The sequence below is a fragment of the Moschus berezovskii genome, chromosome 14 (assembly GCF_049115385.1).
Source record: "Moschus berezovskii isolate FMDL1 chromosome 14, NW_MosBer_1.0, whole genome shotgun sequence".
Lineage (NCBI taxonomy): Eukaryota > Metazoa > Chordata > Mammalia > Artiodactyla > Moschidae > Moschus > Moschus berezovskii.
This window is the reverse complement of record NC_142473.1, coordinates 88,392,103-88,419,500: the sequence shown is the minus strand read 5'-3', so window position 1 is coordinate 88,419,500 and position 27,398 is coordinate 88,392,103. Positions and strand designations below refer to the sequence as shown.

The 27,398-nt window shown below is 43.3% G+C and overlaps 1 protein-coding gene across 1 annotated transcript; it reads right to left on the bottom strand.

The window, feature by feature from the left end:
* Positions 1–319: 319 nt before the first annotated feature.
* LOC129554212 (membrane-spanning 4-domains subfamily A member 5) lies at positions 320–27,289 on the bottom strand. The gene is made up of 5 exons (XM_055422818.2): positions 27,137–27,289; positions 19,517–19,645; positions 16,127–16,183; positions 15,092–15,244; positions 320–442 (listed from the first exon to the last, which is right to left on the bottom strand). Exons 1-5 carry the CDS (start codon positions 27,287–27,289, stop codon positions 320–322), a joined length of 615 nt encoding a protein of 204 aa, XP_055278793.2.
* Positions 27,290–27,398: the final 109 nt, after the last annotated feature.

The window sequence follows — 27,398 nt, the reverse complement described above, 5'->3', positions numbered from 1 at the left end:
GTTCGCCCTAGCTCTGGCTCATTTCTCGACCAGCCCCGCATTGCCATCCTTTAGTTCAGTGAATGGACCAGTAACAGCCACAGGGACTGTGTGATTTGGGGAGAGGAGGAGACGGTCTTGCAAAGAGGCAGAGTGTGTTTTATCAGCCAAAATGTTCCCAGACCCCCTCCCCTGCCCGCCCCCTGCCCCCACAAAGCCCCTCCTTTGAGTCGCGCCCCTTGGCTTCGAGGGATTCCCGGCCTGGGAGTCTGGGTCCTGCGGGCTTTTCCTCACGAGCACAACCCGCCTCTCGGTCACGTTTCCTGTCTCGCCTTTATTCTCACAGTTCTGCCGCGTCCCACTCCTCACAGTCACCACACTCAGCGGGGCCCCGCGTAATGGAGAAAGACAGGGAGATGAGAAATTCAGCGACGCTGAAGGCCATCATCATAACCAAAATCCCCTGTAACAGAAGAAAAGCATACGGAGAGTGACGGTGTTAGCACAGCAAGGCTCGTGTAACAGTGATTTCCGACGCTGATGGGGGCAGCAGCCGTAGGGCAAGAGGTGAGACCTCCCTGTCTCAGGTGTGTCCAGGCTCAGGAAGCAAACTGCTGGGGGGCCGTGAGGAAATGTGGGTGTGTTCACACAGCAGGGCCCCGTGTAGAACAGCATCGTTGTTTCCTCGAGGAAGTTATGCATCTACTTTCTAAATTCTATGCTAAATTATGTGACTCCACTCCATAAACATGCAACACAGAGAAATATTTTAAAAGCGGCTTGTTGAAAGAGAAAGAAAGAAGGTTAAGAAATGAAAAAGGAGCAAAAATAGAAAAGGAAAGAAAAAGCGGGGATAAAAACCTACAGGCTAAGAAAAAGAGGAACGTGCAGAAAAAGACACTGTAATGTAACGCTAACAGTGACTTCGTGTGTTCTTTTTGTTAGCACTGGAGACCGTTAAACTACTTTGTGTTCTGGCCACTAAGAGTGCCTGTAGGAACACACACGTGTTGGTAGTCCAGGGGCTGGTCACAGCTTGTGTTTCATTGGTGAAGGTCTGTAAAGATAGTGTGGTTGACACTCTGTCCTACGACTGTCTGTGTCTGCATGCTCTGACTAAAGGTAGAAAAATTGTTCTCAAGTCACATATAGCAAGCCACTCCGGTATTCTCGCCTGGAAAATCCCATGGACAGTGGAGCCTGGGGAGTTACAGTCCATGGGGTCGCCAAGAGTCTGCCATGACTGAGCACAGTATCTCTTGGTGTAGTTATAATTGTTTTTTCTTTAGTGACTGGAAATAGTTTGTTTCTTCTTTCTCCTCTTCTGTTCTTTTGTGCTTTTTGTTTGTTTGTGTTTTGTCTTTTTCTGTGTGTTTACCATTCTGAAAAAGGCTGCAGTAAACACCCCTGGGCACACAGCCTTATGTGTCGGGGCCTCAGTGCTGCAGGGACTGCCTTCTGGGTTAACGTGTGCATCTTTCGTAGAAGTGAATGTCTCCTAGCTTTCCGGAATCTTAGGAACATTTCGTATTTCTGCCGCTAAAGTACACAAAAGCATCCGTTTCACCATTTCCTTGCCAGTCCTAACTTTTAGCTTTTGCCTCTGGTTTTTGCCAGTCGCATGCACGTGAATCCTCGTCCATTGCTGGTTTGCTCGGCCTTTCCCTCCTAGTGACTCTGAGCGTCCCTCTGAGCACCCCTGGCTGCTACATATGCATGCTTGTTCCTTCCACATGAACTTCTATTGTTTCCATTGTGTTCTTGACTTTTTTGTCACTTTTATTTTCTCTTGGTGTATAAAAACCTTAAAACTTCACTGTTATCTGCTTTAAAAATATTCTTCCAGTTATTTTACCATTGCAGAGTTTTAACATAAATGTGTTTTCTTTGCCCTTTTGTGATTTCTAGATCAGAACCATACACTTCATCACACAGTAAGTTCTCTAGTGTCCTCTGCTAGTCAATTCCCCTACTCCCTCCAGAGGAAACCACTCTTCTGATTTCTAACACAGTTGGTTAAATTTACCTGTTGATTTTGTGTCTGAGTTTGCTCAGTATACTGGACTGCACTTCAGCCACATTGCTGCAGGCATCAGCATTCCGTCGTTTGAATAGTCACAGTTCGTGAGCCTCTCTGATGCCGATAGACATTTGAACTATTTCAAGTTTTTAATTGCTACGAATAGATTTCCCAAGAACATTGTTGGGTATATTGCTGATATATAAATAGGTCTATGCTTAATTTTGTTAAAAGCTACCAAGTGGTTTTCCAAGGTGGTTGAATTCTGGTTTCTTCATGTTCCGGCCAGCACTGTTTTGCCAGTTCTTTTAATTCAAGTCTTTCTGGTGTATGTGCAGTGGTATCTTACTTGTGATTTTAATTTGCATTTTTTTGGTAATTAATAATGTTGAACAGATATATGCTCACTAGTTATTGATATGCCTTCTTTGTGAGGTGCTTGTGCAGGCCTTACTTTTAATTTTTGGTCTTTTTATTTTTGATTTTCAGGAATGCGTATGTATTCTGCATGTGGGTCATCTATCAGATACATGTATTGAAGAGATTATCTCCCTTTCTGTGCCTGGCATTTTCACTTACTTTTTTTAAAAAATTGAGATATGTGACATATAACATTGTATAACTTGAAGGTGTACAGCATGTTGATATAATACATTTATATATTACAATATAATTACCACCATTGTGTTCATCAGTCAACACTTCTATCACGTCATGTAATTATCTTTTCTTTTTCATGATGAGAACATTTACAATCTAATCTCCTAATGACACTGAAGTATGTGATACAGCAGTGTTAACAGTAACACTGTGCCACGTGTTAGGTCTTCAAAACATTCGTCTTGTAAATGGAAGTTTAAACTCTTGTAAATGGAAGTTTAAACATCTCCTCTAATCACCCACTGCCCAGCCCCTGGTAACCACCATTCTATGCTGTTCCTATAAATTTGGATTTTTAGAGTCCACTTATAAGTGATATCATACAATATTTATCTTTCAATATCTGACTTATGTCACTTAGCATAATTTCTTCAAGGTCTATCCATTTTGTTGCAAATGGTAAGATTTCTTTTTTATAACTGAATAATGTTCCTGTGTATGTGTGTGTGTGTGTGTGTGTGTATCTCGTATTTTCTTTATCATTCATCCATCAGTGGACAGTTAGTTTTTTCCCATGTCTTGGCGATTGTAAGTCTTACTGCAGTGAACATGGGGGTACACGTATTTTGAGTTAGCACTGCAGTTTGCTTTGGATTAAACACCAGAGTAGATTTGTTGGATCATATTATAGTTCTATTTTTAATTTTTTTAGCAGCCTCCATTCTGTTTTCCATAGTGATGGCACTAATTTACTTTTCTACTAACAGTACACAAGGGTTCCCTTTTCTTTACCTTCTAGCCAACGTTTGTTATTTCTTGCCTTTTTGATAATAACCATTCTGACAGGTGTGAGATGATATTTCATTGTGGTTTTGATTTGCATTTTCCTGATGATTCATGATGTTGAGCATCTTTTCTTGTATCTATTGGCCTTTTGCATCCTTCATAAAAATTTCTCTTCAGTCCCTCTGCCCAGTTTTTAATTGGGTTTATTTTGCTGTTGATTTGTAAGGTTTTTAAAATTTATTTTGGATATTAGACTCATATTAGAGATATCATTTGCAAATATTCTCTCCTGTTCTGTAGGTTGGCTTTTCATCTTCTTGACGGTCTCCTTCACCATACAGAGCTTTTCTAGGTTGATATTAGTAGTTCCACTTCTTTATTTTTGCTTTTTTCACCTTTGCTTTGATGCCAAATTAAAAAAATCATTGCCAAGACCAATGTCAAGGAGCTTACCTCCTGTTTTCCTCTAGAAGTTTTATGGTTTTAGGTCTCACATTCACGTCTTTAATCCACTTGAGTTTATTTCTGTGTGTGGTGTGAAAGATAGTGGTCCAGTTTTATTCTTTTGTGTGTGACTACCTGGTTTTTCCCAATGCCATTTATTGTCGAGATTGTCCTGTCCTCATTTTATATTCTTGGCTCCTTTGTCATAAATTGATTGACCGTGTATTTCTGGGCTCTCTATTCTGTCCCACTGATCCATCTTTCTGTTTTTAGGCCAAAACTATTTTGATGACTGTAACTTTGTAATATGCTTTGAAATCAGGAAGTGCGATTTCTTCTGCTTTTTATTTCTCAAGATTACTTTAGCTATTTGTGGTGTATTGTGGTTCCATACAAATTTTAACGGGTTTTTTCCCCTCTACATTTGTGAAAAATGCCATTGGAGTTTTGGTAGGGATTGCATTGGCTGTTGATTGCTTTGGGTAGTATGGACATTTTAACAGTATTAATTCCTTTAATCCATGAGCAGAGGGTATCTTTCCATTTCTTTGTGTCTTCTTTATTTTCTTTATTCAATATCATATTTTTCAGTATGCCAATCTTCCACTTCCTTGGTTAAATTTATTCCTGTATATTTTATCTTTTTTGATGTAATTTCAAATTGGAGTGGTTCATTAATTTTTCTTTCTGATAGTTTGTTATTAGTGTTTAGAATGCACTTAACTTTTGTTTATTGATAAATCTGTTCTGTTCAGTCACTCAGTCGTATCCGACTCTTTGCGACCCCGGGGACTGTAGCCTACCAGGCTTCTCCATCCATGGGATTCTCCAGGCAAGAATACTGGAGTGGGTTACCATTTCCTTCTCCAGGGAATCTTCCCGGCCCAGGGATAAATACTCCACCAAAAATTATTAAAACTAATAAACAAATTCCGTGAAGTTGCAAGATACAAAATCAAAACACAGGCACAAGCTTACTCTATAAATTTTGTGGAATGGCACAGGATATATGACAGCTGAAACAATCCTAGAAAGAAATAAAGTAGAAGGAATCCCTCTCTGCAATATTAAGGTTCACTGTGTAGCTAAAGGGCTTCCCTGGTGGCTCAGAAGGTAAAGAATCCACCTGCAATGCAGGAGACCTGCTTTGATCCCTGGGTGGGGAAGATCCCTTTGGAGAAGAGGGTGGCTGCCCACTCCACTATTCTTGCCTGGAGAATTCCACGGACAGAGAAGCCTGGCAGGCTGCAGTTCGGGGTTATAGAGTCGGACAGTCGAACCGAGTGAGTAACACTTTGACTTTTCATTTTCAAGCATTAAAACAAAGTCTCAAGTTCTTCAAACCTTTACCCTCTTCTCTGGTGAAGTTAAAGTGTTAGTCGCTCAGTCGTGTCTGACTGTTTGCGACCCCATGAACTGTAGACCACTAGGCTCCTCTGTCCATGGAATTCTCCAGGCAAGAATACTGGAGTGGGTTGCCATTCTCTTTTCCAGGGGATCCTCCCCATCCAGGGGCTGAACCCAGGTCTCCTGCATCGCAGGCAGAGTCTTTACTGTCTGAGCCACCAGGGAAGCCTGTAAAACTAAAGCCCGCAGCAGACACAAACAGCAGAGTACCATTGCTCCCATTTCTGCTTATATGTTAAAAATGTTGTCTGGTATTTTAAATACTTTGTTTTAATCCTAGTGTATATTATTATTATTACTGCCTTAGAAAGCATTACTACGAACAAAGCTAGTGGAGGTGATGGAATTCCAGTTGAGCTATTTCAAATCTTGAAAGATGATGCTGTGAAAGTGCTGCACTCAATATGCCAGCAAATTTGGAAAACTCAGCAGTGGCCACAGGACTGGAAAAGGTCAGTCTTCATTCCAATCTCAAAGAAAGGGAATGCCAAAGAATGCTCAAACTACCGCACAATTGCACTCATCTCACACGCGAGTAAAGTCATGCTCAAAATTCTCCAAGCCAGGCTTCAGCAATATGTGAACCGTGAACTCCCAGATGTTCAAGCAGGTTTTAGAAAAGGCAGAGGCACCAGAGATCAAATTGCCAAATCCGCTGGATCATGGAGAAAGCAAGAGAGTTCCAGAAGAACATCTATTTCTGCTTCATTGACTATGCCAAAGCCTTTGACTGTGTGGATCACAATAAACTGTGGAAAATTCTGAAAGAGATGGGAATACCAGACCACCTGACCTGCCTCTTGAGAAACCTGTATGCAAGTCAGGAAGCAACAGTCAGAACTGTACATGGAACAACCGACTGGTTCCAAATAGGAAAAGGAGTACGTCAGGGCTGTATATTGTCACCTTGCTTATTTAACTTATATGCAGAGTACATCATGAGGAACGCTGGGCTGGAAGAAGCACAAGCTGGAATCAAGATTGCTGGGAGAAATATCAATAACCTCAGATATGCAGATGACACTACCCTTATGGCAGAAAGTGAAGAGGAACTCAAAAGCCTCTTGATGAAAGTGAAAGAGGAGAGTGAAAAGGTTGGCTTGAAGCTCAACATTCAGAAAACAAAGATCATGGCATCTGGTCCCATCACTTCATGGGAAATAGATGGAAAAACAGTGGAAACAGTGTCAGACTTTATTTTTTTGGGCTCCAAAATCACTGCAGATGCTGATGGCAGCCATGAAATTAAAAGATGCTTACTCCTTGGAAGGAAAGTTATGATCAACCTAGATAGTATATTAAAGAGCAGAGACATTACTTTGCCAACAAAGGTCCGTCTAGTCAAGGCTATGGTTTTTCTCGTGGTCGTGTATGGATGTGAGAGTTGGACTGTGAAGAAAGCTGAGCGCCGAAGAATTGATGCTTTTGAACTGTGGTGTTGGAGAAGACTCTTGAGAGTCCCTTGTACTGCAAGGAGATCCAACCAGTCCATTCTAAAGGAGATCAATCCTGGGTGTTCATTGGAAGGACTGATGCTAAAGCTGAAACTGCAATACTTTGGCCACCTCATGCGAAGGGTTGACTCACTGGAAAAGACTCTGATGCTAGGAAAGGTTGAGGGCGGGAGGAGAAGGGGACGACCGAGAATGAGATGGCTGGATGGCATCACCGACTCTGTGGACATGAGTTCGAGTGAACTCCGGGAGTTGGGGGCCTGGCGTGCTGTGATTCATGGGGTCGCGGAGAGTCGGACACGACTGAGCGACTGAACTGAACTGCATTATACAAGCAGTATTCACCTGTGTGTGTCCACGTGTTTCTTCTATCCTTTGATCTTTATTTTTGTTACATCTCATTGTGCTTTCATTTTCCTTCTATTTGGAATTCATCCCTTATTATTCCTTTAATGGGGGTGTACAGGAGGCAAACTCAATTTTTGTATCTCTAAAAATTTTTTATTTCACCTTCATGTAAGATATTTTGATGGATAATGATAGATTATAGGTTGGCAGTTATTTTATTCAGCATATTGAAGATACTGTTCTGTTGTCTTCTTTTATTGATGCTTTTGGAAAGTTAGCTGTCCATTTAGTTGCTTTTACTTTTCCCTTTTTTGTAGTTATCAGAATCTTTTTTTTTTAGTTATGATTGCTGAGAATTGAGAAGTGAAAAGAAAAGTTAATTTGGAAAACTCACTCAGCAAATAGTTGAAGTGCACCACAGTGTGGTGTGTAAATCCAAGATTTTAGCATGAGGCTCTTCAGAGCCTTATTATTTCATTCAAGGTAAACCCACGGAGAGCTGTTTTCATGGTGATTTTATGTTAATTCATGTTTTCCAAAAATAAGACTGTCATCTGTCCCTGCACCTCTTCTGCTTTGCAAGTCTAACTGTTTCCTGTCCTGTCCCTAAAACCGCCTCATGACTGACTCCAGCTGATGAAACCCTATTGACAGCCTTTTCTGTTTCCACCTGTTGAGTCTGAGACTCTGCTCTCCTCTGCTTAACAAATGTGACAAATTAAGCTTTTAATTGCCATAGATTTTGCTAGTAATCTCTGAAGGTGCCAGGCCAGACCCCTCACCACCATGGTCCTGGGACTCCTCTGGTGGCTGGTCCCTGGATGCCCGTGAGCTTCCCTGTCCAGGGTTTGACTGTCCTTATTGGGGAGGTGAGTGCAGCACTTTTCATCGAGCAGGGTTTATTTATTTGTCTAGGACGCTGGTCTCCCAGAGTCCTTTTTCATTATCTCTCCAGATTTGTCCTTGTTTTCTTTTTTCTCGGTGAAGTTCTGCCCAAGCTTTGCCACTAGCCATCCTGTCTGCCCATCTGCCTTCTATCTGTGTTTCTCTGCGTGTGTAAGAACAGGTCACAGGGCAGGAGTCGTTTCAGGTTTTATCATTCTTATCCAGCCACAGAGACTAATGGGTAAAAGGTTTCTTTGAGCAATATCCCTTATAGAAACAACTATCTTGGATTCCTCCTTAAAATACTAGAATTTTTTTTTTTTTAGTTTTATTTATGTATAAGAAATTTGCTGTGGGAGAGATTCTTTTTGACAAATCCCACCTGTCAGAGGCGGCTGATTCCTTATGTCAGCGGGGAGGGGTGGATTTTCCAAGGCTGTCACTATCCCTCAACCTTCTTACTTCCCAGTTAATCATTGACTGAGTCCTTAGAAATTAACTGTGTTATATTTCAATCAATATTTCAATGGATTTGACTCCCATTCTGAGAACATGGATGATCCAATAAATTTGTCGGTTTTTCCCTCTGATATAGACTGCTTTCCTTTGACAGCTAGTTATCATTCTTGCCACCTTAGGCAGGAACTTGATTATTTCAGAAACTTCGTCAGAGAAAGAATATGCTTGAGCCTTGTTCAGTAAGACCTTACTAACACCACCACCACCACTATCCCACACACCTTTCCTGACCTTAAGCTCTACTCTTCTAGCATTTCTCCAGAAGTAAATGGTCCAAAAGGCAGGACAGCTTGCAGACAGGGGGTGCAAGTGCCTCAGAATTACCAAGTAAATTGCTCCCACTCAAGATGATTGAAACAAAACTACCCCCACCCCGCCCCTGCCCGGCTCAGAGTGACAGACACTGTTGATGGTGGTGTGCTGGTCTTCTTGGCCCTTTCCTCCCCTCTGAGTTGGCTCAGAGTTCTAGATTATTGGTGGGCAGTCCTACACTCGTGGGGCCACCAAGGTAATCTTTGAAAATTGTTAGTGGCATATTTCTTCATTCACTAATGCCAACAGTGAGAGACAAATTTCCAAAAAGACACAAACCACTGAAATTAACCCAAGAAGAGATAGAGCACCTGAATGTCTAGAACAAATAATTATAAACTTCTACAAAGAAAAGCCCAAGGCCAGGAGACTTTGTTGGTGAATTCTTCCAAATGTTTACTGAAAATACCATTGCTTCACAAATTCTCCCCCAAAATATAAGAGCAGATAATATTTCCTAGTTCATTCTGTAAGGCCAGTTTTAACCAGACACAGAATCAAAGGCATCACAAAAAAGGACAACTGTAGACCAATATCTCTTATAAATACAGATGCAAAAATCTTTTAACGAGACACCAGGAAACTGAATCCAACAACATTTAAAAAGGATTATGTACAATGACCAAGTGGAATTTATCTCAAGAAGCTAAGGTTTATTTCGGATTAAAAAAAATCAATGCAATATACCATATCAATAGAATAAAGGACAAAAACCACATGATCATCTCAATAGGTAAATTGAGAAAAAGCATGAAACTAATTTATCACCCATTATAAAAATATTCAACACAGTAGAAAGAGGAGAGGATGTCCTCAACCAGAAAAAAGTTCTCAGTCAACGTTCTACTTAAGGGTGAAAGACTAGATGTTTTCTCCCAAAGTACAGGAGAAAAATAAAGATGTCTGTCTGCTCTTGCAACTTCAGTTCAACACTGTGCTGGATGTTCTAGCCAGGGCAGTTGAACAGAAAAAGAAAGGAAAACATCCATATTGGAAGAAAAGGAAAACTATCTGAATTTGCATATAATGACACCACCCTTATGGCAGAAAGTGAAGAAGAACTAAAGAGCCTCTTGATGAAAGTGAAAGAGGAGAGTGAAAAAGTTGGCTTAAAGCTCAACATTAAGAAAACTAAGATCATGGCATCTGGTCCGGTCACTTCATGGCAAATAGATGGGGAAACAGTGGAAACAGTGTCAGACTTTATTTTTCTGGTCTCCAAAATCACTGCGGGTGCTGATTGTAGCCATGAAATTAAAAGATGCTTACTCCTTGGAATGAAAGTTATGACCAACATAGACAGTATATTAAAAAGCAGACACATTACTTTGCCAACAAAGGTCCATCTAATCAAGGCTACGGTTTTTCCAGTGGTCATGTATGGATGTGAGAGTTGGATTGTGAAGAAAGCTGATCGCCAAAGAATTGATGCTTTTGAACTGTGGTGTTGAAGAAGACCCTTGAGAGTCCCTTGGACTGCAAGGAGATCCAACCAGTCCATCCTAAAGGAGGTCAGTCCTGGGTGTTCATCAGAAGGACTGATGTTGAAGCTGAAACTCCAGTACTTCGGCCACCTGATGTGAAGAGCTGACTCATTGGAAAAGACCCTGATGCTGGGAGGGATTGGGGGCTGGAGGAGAAGGTGACGACAGAGGATGAGATGGTGGAATGGCATCACCGACTCGATGGACATGAGTCTGAGTGAACTCAAAGAGTTGGTGATGGACAGGGAGGCCTGGCGTGCTGTGATTCATGGGGTCGCAAAGAGTCGGACATGACTGAGCGACTGAACTGAACTGATGTTCTTGTATATAAAATATCCTAAGGAATCCTCTAAGAACTATTACAAATAATAAGAGTGAGAGTATATAGTCTATCAATAGGAAGATCAAGTGTGTTTCCACACAGAAGCAATGAATACTGCAAACATAGAATTTAGAAAGCAAATTCCATTTGTGCATGTGTGTGTGATAAATCACTTCAGTTGTGTGCAACTCTTTGTGACCCCATGGGCTATAGCCTGCCAGGCTCCTCTACCCATGGAATCTCCAGGCCCGAGTATGAGAGTGGGTTGCCATGCCCTCCTCCAGGGGACCTTCCTGACCCAGAGGTTGAACTCATGTCTCTTAAGTCTCCTGCATTGGCAGGTGGGTTCTTTTCCACTTGTGCCACCTGAGAAATCCTAATTTTGTAATAGCATAAAAAAAGAATAAGATAGGAATAAATTTCACAAAAGAAGCGCAGGCTTGTAGACGGAAAACTTAAGACACTGACAGAGAAAGAACTAATCAAATGAAGAGGCTCGTGGATCAAACAACTTTGCCTATTAAGGCGTCAGTATTGGTCTACAGATTCAATGTCGTACCTATAAAAATTCCAGTTGGCTTTTCTTTTCCCCAAAATTGACTGGATGAGCGTAAATTCATGTGGAAATGCAGAGGCCCATAGCAGCTAGAACAATTCAGAAAAAGAAAAACAAATTTGAGAACTTGCACTTCCCCTTTCAGAACTTATTACAAAACTGCCAAAATCAAGACACAGTGGTTTTCTGTTGGTGAGAATGTGAATCGTTGCATCCACCATGGAAAACACTGTGAAGGTTCCTTAAGAAACTAAAACCAGAGTTCCCATTTGATCCAGGGATCCCAGTCCTGGGCATGCAAACAGATGAAAGTGAAGTTCAAAAAGACACGGGCACCGCAGTGTTCGCCGCAGCACTGCTTCCAACAGGCGAGACACAGGAGTGACTTAATGTCCGCCGACAGATGAGCGGACAATGACATTGCAAACGTGTACATGAGCGCGCGCGTGCTCAGTTGCGCCTGATTCTTCAGGACCCCGAGGACTGTCACCCTCCAGGCTCCTCTGATCATGGGACTCTTCAGGCAAGAGTACTGGAGTGGGTTGCTGTTTCCTCCTCCAGGGATCAAACCCGCATCTCCTGCATTGGCAGGTGCCTGACTGCCAACGTGGGTCTGACTCCTGGGTCAGGAAGATCCTGGAGAAGGAAATAATGACCCACTCCAGTGTTCTTGCCTGGGAAATCACACGGACAGAGGAACCTGGCGAGCTACAGACCATGGGGTCACAAAAGAGCTGAATATGACTTGGTGATTAAACAACAATGATATATATATATGTGTGTGTGTGTGTGTGTGTGTGTATATTCAAAATCCTAAAAGATGATGCTCTTAAAGTGCTGCATTCAATATGCCAGCAAATTTGGAAAACTCAGCAGTTGTCAAAGGACTGGAAAAGGTCAGTTTTCATTTCAATCCCAAAGAATGTTCAAACTCCCACACAATTGCGCTCATTTCACATACTAGCAAGGTAGAGTTCAAAATCCTTCATGCTCGGCTTCAACAGTATGTGAACCGAAAACTTCCTTATGTACATCAGGAAAGAAAGAGAACCAGAGGTCAAAGTGCCAGCATCTGTTGAATCATAGAAGAAGCAAGGAATTACAGCAAAACATCTGCTTCTCTGGCGAGTGTGGGGAGAGCGCAAATTAGCCAAGAAGACTCTCTCACCCCACGTTTTATAAATAATAGTTACGTAACAGCTGAGATCACTACAGTCGTGCCCACGTGAGCCATGAGGGACTTGCTTGGCCGCGAGCTGGTGTGTGCTGTAGGGATGCGTGGGCTCCACCTGCAAGAAGCGGCACCATAGCTGCATCTGCCGGTCAGCCACAAGAGGAGGGCTACAGCGTGTGTGTCGTTACAGCTGCTGTGTCAGCCAGGAGAAAATAAATGTGTCTGAAGTTCCTACGGCCCCTGGAGTCTTCTTCCAGCCTCTTAGCTCATGCTTTGCCTGTCCTGGGTTCAGCGAACATTGCGGACATATTGGTGTCACGAACAGGATCAGCAGTACAGCTATACTAAAGCCTTTGCCTGTGTGGACCACAGCAAACTGGAAAATTCTTAACGATATGGGACTATCAGACCACCTTACCTGCCTCCTGAGAAACCTGTATGCAGGTCAAGAAACAATACTTAGAACTGGACATAGAACAATGGACTGGTTCAAAATTGGGAAAGGAGTTCATCAAGGCTGTACATTGTCACCCTGCTTATTTAACGTACATGCATGAGAAATGCTGGGCTGGATGAATCCCAAGCTGGAATCAAGATTGCCGGGAGAAATATCAACAACCTCAGACATGCAGATGATATCACTTTAATGGCAGAAAGCAAAGAGGAACTAACAAGCTTCTTGATAAAGGTGAAAAAAGAAAGTGAAAAAGCTGGCTTGAAACTCGGCATTCATAAAATGAAGATTATGGCATCTGGCTCCAGCACTTCATGGCAAATAATGGGGAAAAAATGGAAACAGTGGCAGATTTTATTTTCTTGGGCTCCAAAATCACTGTGAACAGTGACTGCAGCCATGGAATTAGAAGACGCTGCTCCTTGGAAGAAGAGCTATGACAAACCTAGACAGCAGATTAAAAAGCAGGGACATCACTTTGCAGACAAAGGTCCATATAGTCAAAGCTCTGGGTTTCCTAGTGGTCATGTACAAATGTGAGAGTTGGACCATAAAGAAGGCTGAGCGCTGAAGAATTGATGCTTTTGAACTGTGGTGTTGGAGAAGACGCTTGAGAGTCCCTTGGACTGCAAGGGGATCAAACCAGTCCATCCTAAAGAAAATCAACCCTGAATATTCATTGGAAGGACTGATGCTGAAGCTGAAGCTCCAATACTTTGGCCCCTGATGTGAAGAGCCGACTGCTTGGACAAACAACACGTCTTGACTATTGTGAGCAGTGCTGCTATGGACACTGTGGTGCATTATCTTTCTGAGCCATAGTTCTTTCCAGATAGATGCCTAGAGTGGGGCTGCTGCATCATATGGAAGCTCTACTTTTAGTTTTTGAGGAGCCTCCACACTCTTTTCCACAGTTGCTGGTGTTTAGTCACTAGGTCATGTCTCTTGTAGCCCCTCAGGCTCCTCTGTCCATGGGACTTCCAGGCAAGAATACTGGAATGGGTTGCCATTTTCTTCTCTAGGGGACCTTCCTGACCCAGGGATCGAACCTGCGTCTCTTGTGTCTCCTGCATTGGAGGCGGATTGTTTGCCTTTGAGCCACCAGGTTTTCCGTAGTGGCTACACCAGTTTACATTCCCAGCAACAGTGCAGGAGGCACCCAGTTAATTTTAACCAGAGGTTCACGTCCTGGTTGGGGTGGAAGTGGGGAGGAGGTCATCAGGGGATCTGCTACAGGGCCACAGTTTCTCAAGGAGATTTCTTTCTTTCTTTACTCCGTTCATTAAGTTCTGTCTGCTGTTATGGGGCAGAGGATTTTGTATGTTGTTTTGCCCTTACCTGAAGAGTACAGTGATCTGTCAAGGACCCAGATCCTTAAGCTCAACATGGAGGTCTTTTCTAAGTCTTCCTACTCGGAGTGGACTCTGGGCTGTGGCCTCTTTCTTCTGCTCTACGCTTAGGCTGGGAATCAGATTCCAACTGGACAACGTTGGCAAATGGCCTTGAGGAGAAGCAGCTGTGTTGCTCTTTGGCATCTTGTTGATAGATTTTTAGATTAGACTTTTGTGTAAAAATTGATCTAGGAGCTCCAGTTGACTCTTTAGCTCTTCCGTGTTTCTGAACTGTTTTTTTTTTTTTAAACATAGCATTTTTCTTTGTTTTCAGAGAAGGTTTGATTCAGATAGCTCAGTGAACAATGACCAGAATCAGTCTCCATTTTCTTCTCTTTTGCCTTGCCTTCTGTGGTCCTCGTACATACAGACACTCAGGGTTTCTTAGAAAGTGCCATGTGAAATATTTTACTTTTATTAGGATCTCCCCTTTCCAGCTTTCTCAGCAATTTTGGAGTCTCACTATTTTTTGTCCATATAGAGTCATATTTTTTTCCATTTCTTTACACTAACTTTAGTGGTATTTTGGAAAGGGCAGAAATGAATGCCTGTTTTCTATCTACCATGTTTTTATCAGAAGTCCAGTCTAAGTATTAAAATCAATACCATAAAAACATTCCATATGTGACTATACGTACATCTAGGACTGAACTATTACCATATTGCTAGAAGTACACTTTTCTTTTAGTATATCACTTTATCTTTTGGGTTATATTTACTGGTATGCTTGTTTATCTCCTTATCTGTGAATTCCTAAAAGTGGGGGTTATAATGCATTCATTTCTCTGTTTTGTGCCTGATATAACAGTCTATCAGATACTGTGATTTCGGTACGATGTTTGTGAATAAAAGACAGCACCCGTGTCTGCTGTGATTTTTAGCGGATGTTCATCGGGTGCTAATGAACCTTCCTGAGTAAACCCACTTCTCCTCGCCCAAAACTACAGCACACTTACGATGAACAGGGTGGTGACCGCCTGGCACTCCCTAACTTCTCCAGCATAGCCGCACAGGAAGTCTTGATCTATAAGGAAGCCGAGGACGAGGAGGACGATTCCAGCTGCCGCCGCCACAGCACTCAGCGAGTTCATTATTCGGCTCAGGGTCACCTGAAAGGGAGCGAGACCGGTGGCGGTGACCGCCCAGTGCCGCGCACGGATGGAGCCGCGGCCGGAGAGCAGGGTGCTGTCACAGCCCTGAGATGCCCAGAGCGGCCTGTGACCTCAGGGCCTTCACTTGACCTCTGTGGGCTTCAGGTCCTCGTCCACCGAAAGGAGGGGATCCAGTGAACTGGTCATAACCCTTCCATCCCCCCAAAAGCCATACCTAAGTTGCTCCCCGTCTAATTGTGGGAAACAGCGCACAGCAGACAGTAGAGGAGTTAACAGTTCGGGGGCAGCCACATTGCCCTGCCTTTTGATGCTCTGGTAAAAGCCATGGCCTACTGACATTTTCATTTCATGGTTGTTTAATGAAACCTTGTATTTCTTTGCAGTTTTTATTTCCTCCTAAAACTACAAGCCCACAGGTGATATCCTTTGCTGAAAATAATTTATTGGCCTATGAATTAATATCTCATGTCTTTGCTTCTTTGGGAAAAGTAAAAATACTCTACTTTATAACTTACTTGTAAATTAAAAGTTTGCATTCATTAACACTGTATTATTTATTTTGAGATTCTGCTTACAATTGAATTACAGAAAATGGATAAGGATGTTACTGGAACACTGAGACCCATCCCCTCATATGACTGAGTAATGTGGGCAAGTCATTTATTACGCCTCAGTGTCTAAGAATTTAACTAGATGCCCTAGAAATGGCACTAGTGTTTTATGATTCTGTGAAAAAAGAAGTAAACACCATTGATTGGGGTCAGTACTTGGCAAGTTTGTGGGATTATAGTGGCTTAATGATTTTCCAAATTCATTTTCAAGGCTGGAATGATTTATTTCAAAGTTAGAATTCTTTAGGAAAGGGGATATATAACTCACCAGAGTTTCTGTGGTTTTTCTTTCCAGTGCAACTAGAAAGGCTCCAGAATTAACAAACTGTTAAAAAGAATACGTATCTTAGAGACGGACACATTGAACTGATTTAAAGGATTCTCGTGATTAACAGACCACTGTCCATTTCCTTTGCATCCCTCCTTCCTAGGTCACATGGTCCCCAAGGCAGTGAGAAGGGCTGATGCCTTCTATGATTGTCCTAAATGCATAGTGGGTGAAATCCAGGACTAGAAATTTGCTTTGGTACCTATTTGAACAGGAGAAATTTTTTAACCTTACTGCGCTTTTGTTTTCTCATCTCTCTTCCTTTAATAGCTATTGTGGACCCAGCTCCGATACCACGAGAGACTGGTGTCCGATCAGTTTACAGCCAATGGGACTGGATTCCACCATTCTTACAAGAAACCTCCTTCATAACCGTTTGCAGTCCAATGTGTTCGCTTGGATGAGAACATAGATGGAGTTGCAGCTAATACACTGGAAATTCTGGAAAAATCCTGGTAATTTCCATGGAGGTGAGTCATGCTGTGTATTGTTATCGTCTGGTGGAGACTTCCAGTCTGATTACAGCATATCCGTTTTAAAATCTAGTCACGTGGACTGGAGCTTCTTCAGCTCTGTCCTACCACTCTTGCTCTCTGGGTTGGACTCGGTTCTCAGAAGAGAAGATGTCCTCCCATACCCTAAGCCTTTGCCTGGGATTCTCCCTTGGTGTGCAGCAAGGTAGCACTGCCCCGAACGTCCAACCACCCCCAACTCCTCTCCTTCCTACCAGGCTAACCTCTCATCCTTTCACAGTCAGTCAAGCTGCAGATGTCTCTCAGGCTAACATCTCAGCTAACCTCTCATCCTTTTACAGTCAGTCAAGCTGCAGATGTCTCTGGAGAAACTGTCCTCTGTTCTGCAGAGTCAGCTTGTGTGTGGAGAAGGCAATGGCACCCACTCCAGTGCTCTTGCCTGGAAAATCCCATGGGCAGAGGAGCCTGGTGGGCTGAAGTCCATGGGGTCTCACAGAGTCGGACACGACTGAATGACTTCACTTTCACTTTTCACTTTCCTGCATTGGAGAAGGAAACGGCAACCCACTCCAGTGTTCTTGCCTGGAGAATCCCAGGGATGGCGGAGCCTGGTGGGCTGCCGTCTGTGGGGTCGCACTAGATTTTAAAACGGATATGCTTCAGTCAGACACGACTGAAGCGCCTCAGCAGCAGCAGCAGCAGCAGCCTGTGTGTCCTTTATCATCACACATAACACCAGACGATAATTGTCCAACACTCTACTCAGCTGCCTGCCAAGGCAGGAGACGCAGGAGACCCAGGTTCGATCCCTGGGCAGGGACGATTCCCTGGAGAAGGAAATGGCAGCCCCACTCTAGTGTTCTTGCCTGGAGACTTCCATGGACAGAGGGAGCCTGGAGGGCTAAAGTCCATGGGGTTGCAAAGAGTTGGACACGGCTGAGTGACTGAAACTCACTACTCAGCTGAGACCTTGAGACCAGGGACTGCCGTTTTTCAGAATCCCCACATGCTGCCAATTTTCTGATACTAGAATAGGTGCTAAAATAATGCTTATCAAATGTGATTAAATGCTTCTGTGCAGCTCAAAGGTACATCTGAGAAGTCCTAGCTGCTTCTCCAATTCTCTAAAGAGTAGATTGATCTTTCGTCTCTGCTTATATAAGCACTTTCTATGCCTCTGTGATATCCATCAACTACTTTGAAATGACCTGTTTGCATGTTTTCTTTCTTGCTAGATGTGAGAGCCCTTGGAAGGAAGGGCTCATGCTTTATTCTTTTCCTCTGCCCCTCCCCCACCCAGTTTTATTGAGATATAGTTGAATTATAGCACTGTATCAGTTTAGGGCATACAACTTAATGATTTGACTTACGTGTATCATGAAAAGATTATCCCAATAAGTTTAAACATCCATTCATAATCTCATATAAGTATCAAATAAAGGAAAAGAGAAAGCAAAGAAGAAAAAAAAATTTCCTTGTGATGAGAACTCTTAGGATCTACTCTCTTAAGATTTTTCCCGTGTATCATATGGCAGTGTTACTGTGGTCGTAATGTTGTACATGGCATTTCTGGCACTTACACGTCTCATACTGGAAGTGCGTACCTTAGAGCAGATTCACTCAGCTCCCCGCTCACCTCTGCCCATCCCCCTGACCTCTTTCCTGGAGTCCACATATCAGAAAATCATCCGGTTCTTGTCTTTCTGTGTCTGACATTTCAATTGGCATAATGCCCTCAGAGTTCATTCGTATTGTCACAGGTGGCAAAATATCCTCATTTTCTTATGAACAAGCCTGAGTGATGTTTCGTTGTGTGTGATATACCGCAGCTTCTTCGTCTGTTCATTGATGGACATTTAGGTAATACCCATGACTTGCCTATTATAATCATTGCTGCTATGAACATAGAAGTGCAGATATGCTTTTGACCAAGGGCTTTTATTGCCTTTGGGTATATTCCTAGAGGTGGAACTTCAGGGTCCTAAATCTATTTTTAATAATTTTTTGTGAAACCTCTATGCTGTTTTCCATAGTGAAAGTGAAGTTGCTTAGTCGTGTCCAACTTTTTGTGACCCTATGGACTGTAGCCCCCCAGGCTCCTCCGTCCATGGGATTTTCCAGGCAAGAATACTGGAATGGCTTGCCATTTCCTTCTCCAGGGGGTCTTTCTGACCCAGGGATTGAACCCAGGTCTCCTGCACTGCGGGCAGACTCTTTACCACCTGAGCCACCAGGGGATCAGTGCTGTTTCCCATGGTGATGGCCCACATATTAGTAACCTTTGGACCCTAATTGCCTTCCGCTATTATTATTATGGGTTGCTGTTCCCATGGTGAGGGCCCACCTATTAGGAGCCTTTGGGCCCTAATTGCCTTCCGCTATTATTATTATGGGTTGCTGTTCCCGTGGTGAGGGCCCACCTATTAGGAGCCTTTGGGCCCTAATTGCCTTCCTCCATGTGTCTGTGCTGTGCTCAGTCGTGCCCCACGCTCTGCGACCCCATGGACTGTAACCTCCAGGCTCCTCTGCCCATGGGGTTTTCTGGGCAGGAATACGGAGATGGGTTGCCATTTCCTACTCCAGGGGCCTTCCATATCTGACTTATAATTCATTTTGAATGGATGAGTGGATGAACAGTGTCAAGACCCAAGCAAATATCCCCAAAAGAACCTCAAGCCCCAGTGATGGAACACAAGTAGCTGATGAATTAGTGGGGAAATCATTTCAACAGAGTTGAATTTTATTTTAATTTTTCAAACCATCTCATACAACTCAGTGTAGCTCATTTCATTACCAACAATTCCTTAATGTCCCTGTTGGCATGACTTCAAATTGAATTTGACTGACTTATACTCACCAGAACGGAGCTCCAGAATGGATATCCTGAAATAAATATAAAGGGAAACCTTGGGTATGGATCTTCCAAAGTGAAAAGGAGAATAATTCCAAAAGAAAAGTTCATCACTCCAAACAGGATCTGGACAGCCTGCAAATAGAGGAGAACGTCCTGGTGAGAAGAAATCAGAGTGGTGAGTTTCCTGTTTGAAAATTTAGAAGATCTCCTTCTGCTTAAAAGGAAATTACCCCTGTTTATAAATAAGGGAGGTATAGTAGACGATTCTTTTTGATGACAGTAGAAGCTTCTACTGGAGAAGGCAATGGCAAGCCACTCCAGTACTCTTGTCTAGAAAATCCCATGGATGGAGGAGCCTGGTAGGCTGCAGTCCATGGGGTCGCTAAGGGTCGGACATGACTGAGCGACTTCGCTTTCACTTTTCACTTTCCACTTTCACACATTGGAGAAGGAAATGGCAACCCACTCCAGTGTTCTTGCCTGGAGAATCCCAGGGACAGGGGAGCCTGGTGGGCTTCCGTCTATGGGGTCACAAAGAGTCGAACACGACTGAAGTGACTTAGCAGCAGCAGCAGAAGCTTCTACAGATATTTTCTTGATCTCTCTCTCCAGTGATTGATGAGAGGTAAAATGATCTAATTCACTGCTCCTGAAAATGCAGTCCATGGATTGGTAACATTAGGATCACCTGGGAATTAGAGATGCAGACTCTCAGGTCATATCCTGTCCTTACTAAAAAGACTCTCCAGATGAGACTGAGAAGTCTGTGTCTTAAACTCTCCAAGCATCAGGAAAATGCATATAAAGACCACAAATAGATATCACTTCACACCTACTAGGATGGCGGTTATAAAAGACAAGGGAACAAATGCTAGAGAGGGTGTTGGGAAAAGGGAGCCCTTGTGCAGTCTCGGTGGGAATGTATCACTATGGCAGACAGAATGGAGATTTCTCAAAACGTGAAAAATAGTACTGCTGTGTGATCCAGCAATTCCACTTCTGGGTATATATCCAGAGGAAATGCAATCACTATCTCGAAGAGCTATCTATACTCAAGTTAATTGCAACATTATTCACAATAGGCAAGACAGAGAAACAGCCTAAAGCTTCATTGGCAGATGCGTGGATAAAGACACACACACACACAGGAATGTTGTTCAGTCACAAAAAGAAATCCTGCTTTTACAACAACATGGATGGATCTTGTGGGCATTATGCTAAGTGAAGTAAGTCAAAAGAAAAGGCAAATTCCATATTATGTCCTTTATATGCTGAATCTAAAAACTTCAAACTCGGGTTTCCCTGGTGGCTCTGTGGTAAAGAATTCGCTTGCCAACGAAGGAGACGCGGGTTCGATCCCAGGTCCAGGAAGATTCCACATGCCGAGGATGAAATAAGCCCGTGCGCCCCAACTATTGATCCTGTGCTCTAGAGCCGGGAAACCACAGCTGCTGAGCCACAGTTGCGGAACCCTGCTCACCGCATCCGGAGAAAGGCCCGCACAGCAATGAAGACCCTGTGCAGCCAAAAATAAAAGAAATTATTTAAAAAACACATCAAACTCACAGGAAAGGAGAGTGGGATGGTGATTGCCAGGGACTGGGGGGCAGGGGAAATGGGGAGATGTTTGTCAATGGGGACAAATGTTTGGTTTTAAGTTCTGGGGATCGAGGGTCCAGCATAGTGACTGTAGTTAGCAAGACAGCATTGTGGACTTGAAAGTTGCTGTGAGAGCCAAGCTTTAATGTTCTCGCCACCACTCCCACAATAAAAACAGTAGCGTATGAGGCGAAGGAGTGAGAACTAACCTTCCTATATAAACATTTTGCAATATGTGTGCGTACCAGATCATCACACTGTACACCTTGCGTTTACACAGTGTTCGATGTCAATAATGTCTTAGTAAAGCTGGGTGAGAAACCTCAAAGTCTCTGTCATGTAAGTGATAGAGTCTGAAAAACACCTAATTCTAAATCACCGTAGCACGGGGAGCTACGCTGCTCTGTGACGACCTAGGTGAGTGGGAAAGGAGGAATACCCAAGAGGGAGGGGATAGCTGTATACGTATGGCTGAGTCATGACGTTATGCTGTACAGCGGAAATTAACACATCATTGTAAAGCAATTATGCATGCCGCTTAGTCGCCGAGTTGTGTCCCACTATTTGTGACCCCATGGACTGTAGCCTGCCAGGTTCCTCTGTCCATGGGATTTTCCAGGCAAGAATACTGGAATAAAATGCCATTTCCTGCTCCAGGAGCTCAACCCAGCCCCCCATGTCTCCTGCACTGGCAGGCAGATTCTTTACCACCGAGTCACCTGGGAAGCTGATCATACTCCAATAAAAAATTAATAAATCACCATACCAGCCTGGCCTCAAGTAGTGGACAGTCAGAAAACCCTTCTGCTGACGACCAGTCCTCTGAGCCTGTGGCGGTACCGTCATCTCCCGGGGCCCGGGGCACCCCCATCCTTCCTACATTTTTCTATTTTTTTCCTCTCCGCGCCACGTTTGTGATGCCCTGCAACACCAGGCAGTGTTTTGGCTGGCGAGAATGAAGCCGTGATTAGAAGGTGTGCAACGTAAGAGTCTGCGTCTTCTGTCTTCGCTTATGCCCCGTCCACCTCCGCAGACACTGAGCTCCCCTACTTCCAGGGCGAGTGCCGTTTGAAGAGGTGCGTTGTAAATGGCGCCGTCTGCCTCACCTCCAGACTCACACGTCCAGTTCTCGTCAAACGCCACCACTCGAGGGTCCCGCTACCACCCTGCGTTCCATGTGCCAGAACCACGCTCCCTCTTCTCCCTTTAGATCCTGTCTTCTTTCTGCCCTCTGTTTCTTTGTTTTCAGCGTCATCCTTTAACTAGGCTTAGCCTTAAAGTCATCTTCTGCTCTTCGAACGTCCCTTGACTCCCTGCAATCAGAAAGTAACCAAGCTTTCCTCTTCCCTCTGTTTTCAAAATCAAAAATATTTGGCTTTTGCTGTTTCCTTTTTTTCTGTCGCCACCAATGTTGGGGCACCTATTTCATGCACCCTGAGTCCCTTCCATGTGTCAGTGCGTATGTGCGAATATTCTCAGCTTTTCTCCATCTGCGGTTGGGAAGGTGACCCCCTTCTCTCTTCCTTCCTTGCCGTGAGGGCTTCCAGCAGTCTTCTGCTTCTCAAGGCCTAAATGTTCTCGGGCAGTTCCTGCTCCTGCAGTGGGAAAGCTTGATATCTGGGGAGTAAGTTAAGCTCAGTGGCTGCTACCATTCGTCTAAACTATTAAAATTATTTTCTTACTGGCCTTTCTGCACCACCATCCATTTCGCTGTTCGACAGTGTAAAAGAGAAGGCCAATCCCATTGCTTTTCTCAGTATTATTTGAAACACAGCAGTCATCAAATTCATTCAGAGAAGTGCTAAAAATGGTCTCCAGCCCCCACCCCCTCAAAATTGTAATTAGGTAGTTCCAGAACAAGGTCTGGAGACTTTGTATGTATTTTATAAAGCTCCTTAGGTTATTTCATAGATTTTACAGCCTGGAAAATATTAATACTTATCTATGTTATAAAATCTGCCTAAGGATGGTTTACAGGGTTCCTGGAAATTAGGTCTCCAAATTACTTTCCTGGTTACTTCTCCTCCCCACTTAGTATTTATTTATTTTTTTCACTTTTTTAACACCATGGTAAAATGTACATATAAAATTTACCATCCTTACCATTTTATTTAAAATAGTAAGCTTTATTTTTAAAAGTAGTTTCAGAATCACAGAAAAATTGAGGGGAAAATGCAGAGTTTCCATATCGCCCTACCCGCTTCTTTCCTCTCGTCCCCAAATATCAACATCTCCCACCAGACGGTGCTTTTGTTAAGACCAAGGAACCAACACCGACACATGGGTGTCAGCCAGAGACCCTAGTCCGCATTGGGCTTCACGCTTCGCGCTGTACTCTGGGGCTTTTGGGAACCGTATGAGGCCATGTATCCACGCTTATACGATTGTACAAAACAGCTTCTCCTGCCCTAAAACTCCGCCGTCCTCCACCTCCGCGTCCTCCCGGCCCTCCTCGCTTCCCGGCCGCGGGTGGTTTCGTCTCTCGCTGCAGCTCTGCTTTCCGGCTGCCGCAGGGCCGGGGTCGCGGCCTCCGCAGGACGGCTCCGCTCGCTCAGGGCGTGGGGTCTGCGCCCGCCTGGCCGCCGCGCGGCTGCTGGCCCGTTGCTTTCACTGCTGAGCAATAGTCCGTGGTGTGGGCCTTCCGCCCTTCGCTTATGCGTCCTGGTGCTTTCTTATTCTGCCCTTTTTCAATCCTCTCTCATCTCTTAAGCCTCGCTTTCTTCTCCCAGCTCTCCTTTGCCATTCATGATAGCGATGCCGCCACGAGCTTTTGTCCATTATGCTTTCTTCATCTAGAGTATTCTGCCTCCCTCCGCTCTGCTTTCTAAAATTGCATCACTTCTTCTGTGTTCAGATTTGCCGTGATGTCGTCTCATCCCCTTACCTGGAAGTAACTGTTTCCCCCTGGGTTCTCCTGCCCCACCACTAGCACCATTTAGGACTTTTAGCAAACGCTACATTGAAGTGTACTTATTAACATTTTCATTCTATTAGTTTTAAATTATTTATTTTCTCTCCTCAGTGAGTGAAGCTAGATTGTGTTCGCTTTTAGAGTCCCTATAATGTTAGACATAGTTTCCTGCATGTAGTTTAATAACGTGTATTTCAAAAATAATTTTCACTCTTCAGCAGAAGTTTGGATGTCATTATATTTGAATAGGTGCTAATGCGGTTTACACTAATGGCCCAATTCCTCATGTCAGTGGACCATATTTATGTACTAATCTCTTTATTTTTCCTGAAAAAGATATAGATTTATTTCTATTTTCTATTCTTAGAGGTCTGGGTATTGAAAAGATATTTTCTAAGATTTGGGCAATATTACAGCCTCAAACGGCTTCCCTAGTGGTTCAGACGGTAAAGAATCTGCCTGCAGTGCAAGAGAGCTGGGTTGAATCCCTAGAAAGAGAAGATCTCCTGAGGAAGAGAATGACCACTCCACTATTCTTTCCCAGAGAATTCCATGGACAGAGGAGCCTGGTGGGCTATAGTCTATGGAGCCGCAGAGTCGGACACAACTGAGCTACTACACTTTCACTTTCATAGCCTCAAACATACCTGAATCCCCACATTGTCTGAAAAGAAGATTGCTAAATAATTGATAATTAATGTTGATGAAGTGGATAGATGGATGGATAGATGAAGACTTATAGTATTAAGTTGATTTTCTGCAAGAAGTTTCCACACACACAAATACCATATCATTGTTGTCAAACTGAATTTTGACTTTTCATTGGCAAAATGTGAAACTGTAGAACTGAACAACCTGGGCTGTAGAGCTTAGTCTGTTGGCTTCTATTCGATTTTCTCCTTCCTTTCTTTTTTCTGAATGTGACTGGAAAAAAACCGTACAGGTAGTCAGTTTGGGGATTTCTACTCTGTGACTTTTAAGAGTCCAGGGATCTTGGTTTATTCATTTAATGTTTTCCTTTCCATAGAATCTTACACATGATTGATATAGAAGTGATACACATCTCCTGAATTTAACAAACATAAACTTTGCAACTGGCTCCTACCTTGAAACATGGTGTCACCAACCATAAAGAAAACAAAAAGACAACCTAAAGAATGGGAGAAAATATTTGCAAATGATGCAGCTAACAAAGGCTTAATTTTCAAAACATACAAATAGCTCATACAACTCAACAACAACAAAACAAACAGCTCAATCAAAAAATGTATAGAATATAAATAGGTGTTTCTCCAAAGAAGACATACAGATGGTCAACAGGCACGTGAAAAGATGCTCAACATTACTAATTATTAAGAAGTGAAAATATACAAGGAGGCCACCTCACACTGGTCACAATGACCATCGTTAAAAATATATACAAAAGTAAATGCTAGAGAGGCTGCGGATAAAAGGAGACCTTCCTACACTCTTGATGGGAGTGGAAAACTGGAGGTTCCTTAAAAAACTAAAAATGGTATTGTCATATGATCCAGAAATCCAATTCCTGAGCATATATCCATACAGAACTATAATTCAAAAAGATACATGCACTGCAATGTTCATGAAAAGTGAAAGTCACTCAGTCGTGTTCGACTCTTTGAGACCCCATGGACTATACACTCCATGGGATTCTCCAGGCCAGAATACTGGAGTGGGTAGTCTTTCCCTTCTCCAGGGGATCTTCCCAACCCAGGGACTGAACCCAGGTCTCCCACATTGCAGGAGGATTCTTTACCAGCTGAGCCACCAGGGAAGCCCAAGAATATTGGAGTGGGTAGCCTATCCCTTTTCTAGTGGAGCTTCCCAACCCAGGAATTGAACTGGGGTCTGCTGCATAGCAGGCAGATTCTTTACCAGCTGAGATACGAGGGAAGCCCTTGCAATGTTCATAGCAGCACTGTTTTCAGTAGGCAAGACATAGAAGCAACCTAAATATATTATCAACAGATAAATAGACAAGATATAGGTCTTCCCTTGTGGCTCAGTTGGTAAAGAATTTGCCTACAATGCAGGAAACCTGGGTTCTATCCCTGGATCAGGAAGATCCCCTGGAGAAGGAAATGGCAACCCACTCCAGTAATCTTGCCTGGAGAATCCCATGGACAGAGGAGCCTGGCAGGCTACAGTCCTTGGGATCTCGAGTCGAACATGACTGAGTGACCAAACCACCACGACCATGGTTTATATACACAGTGGAGCATTTCTGAGCTATAAATGGAATGAAATAATCTCATTTGCAGCAACATTGATGGACCTGGAGATTATCACTAACAGAAGTAAGTCAGCAAGAGAAAGACAAACACCATATGATATCATTTAGATGTGGAATCTAAAATATGACGTAAGCGAACTTGTCGATGAAACAGACTCATAGACCTAGAGAACAGACTTGTGGTTTCCAGAGGGGAGGGAGGTGGGGGCAGGGTTGCATTGGGAGCTCAGGGCTCGCAGGTGCAAACTATTATGTATAGTATGAATAGACAACGAGGTCCTACTCTACAGCATGGGAAACTATATTCAGTACCCTGTGATAAACCATAATAGAAAAGAATGTGTATATAACTGAATCACTTTGCTGCACAGCAGAAATTAACACAACATTGTAAATAAGCTACACTTCAATAAAATGAATTTAATAAACATAACTCTGCCGTGTATATATATTCCCCACCCCTCTTTTCTTCTTACCCACTGTCTTAGTTCAGGCTTCTTTAACAAAGTACCATAGACTGAGTAGCTTACAAACAGCAGAAATTTATTTCTCATAGTTCTGAAGACCCTAAGTCTGAGGTCAGATTCCCGGCATGGTTGGGTTCTGAAGGAGGTCCTCTGCCAGGTCGCAGAGTGCTGTTGTTGAAAGAAAGCTAGCTAGCTTTCTGGCCTCTCCTTACAAGGGCTCTAATCCCCCATTCATGTGGTCTCCACCATCGTAAACTAATGACCTCCTGAAAACCCCATCTCCAGATACCATCATATTAAGATTAGGATTTCAAATACAAATTTGGGGGCTAACAAACATTAAGCCTCTAACATACCCTCTGTAGAATTTACAGGGGGAAAATCTTACTCACCCCTAAGATTTTCATTCTCGTAGCAAGTAATTTTGGAAAGGGCATGCTAGAGTCATAGGTTGTGCCTGTAACGTCCCCTGACTGCAATTCGGGCACAGTGATGTCTGGAGGAAACACTAGAAACACAGGACTGTGTGCAGCTCTTGAGTCCATGATGCTGTAGTTGAGATTTTGAAGTGAAACAAAAAAAGTGCTTTAGTTGATGCTTCAGCCTAGATCATGTTCTTCTGTACCAAGGCTGTCTGAAGCGCTGCCATTGTTG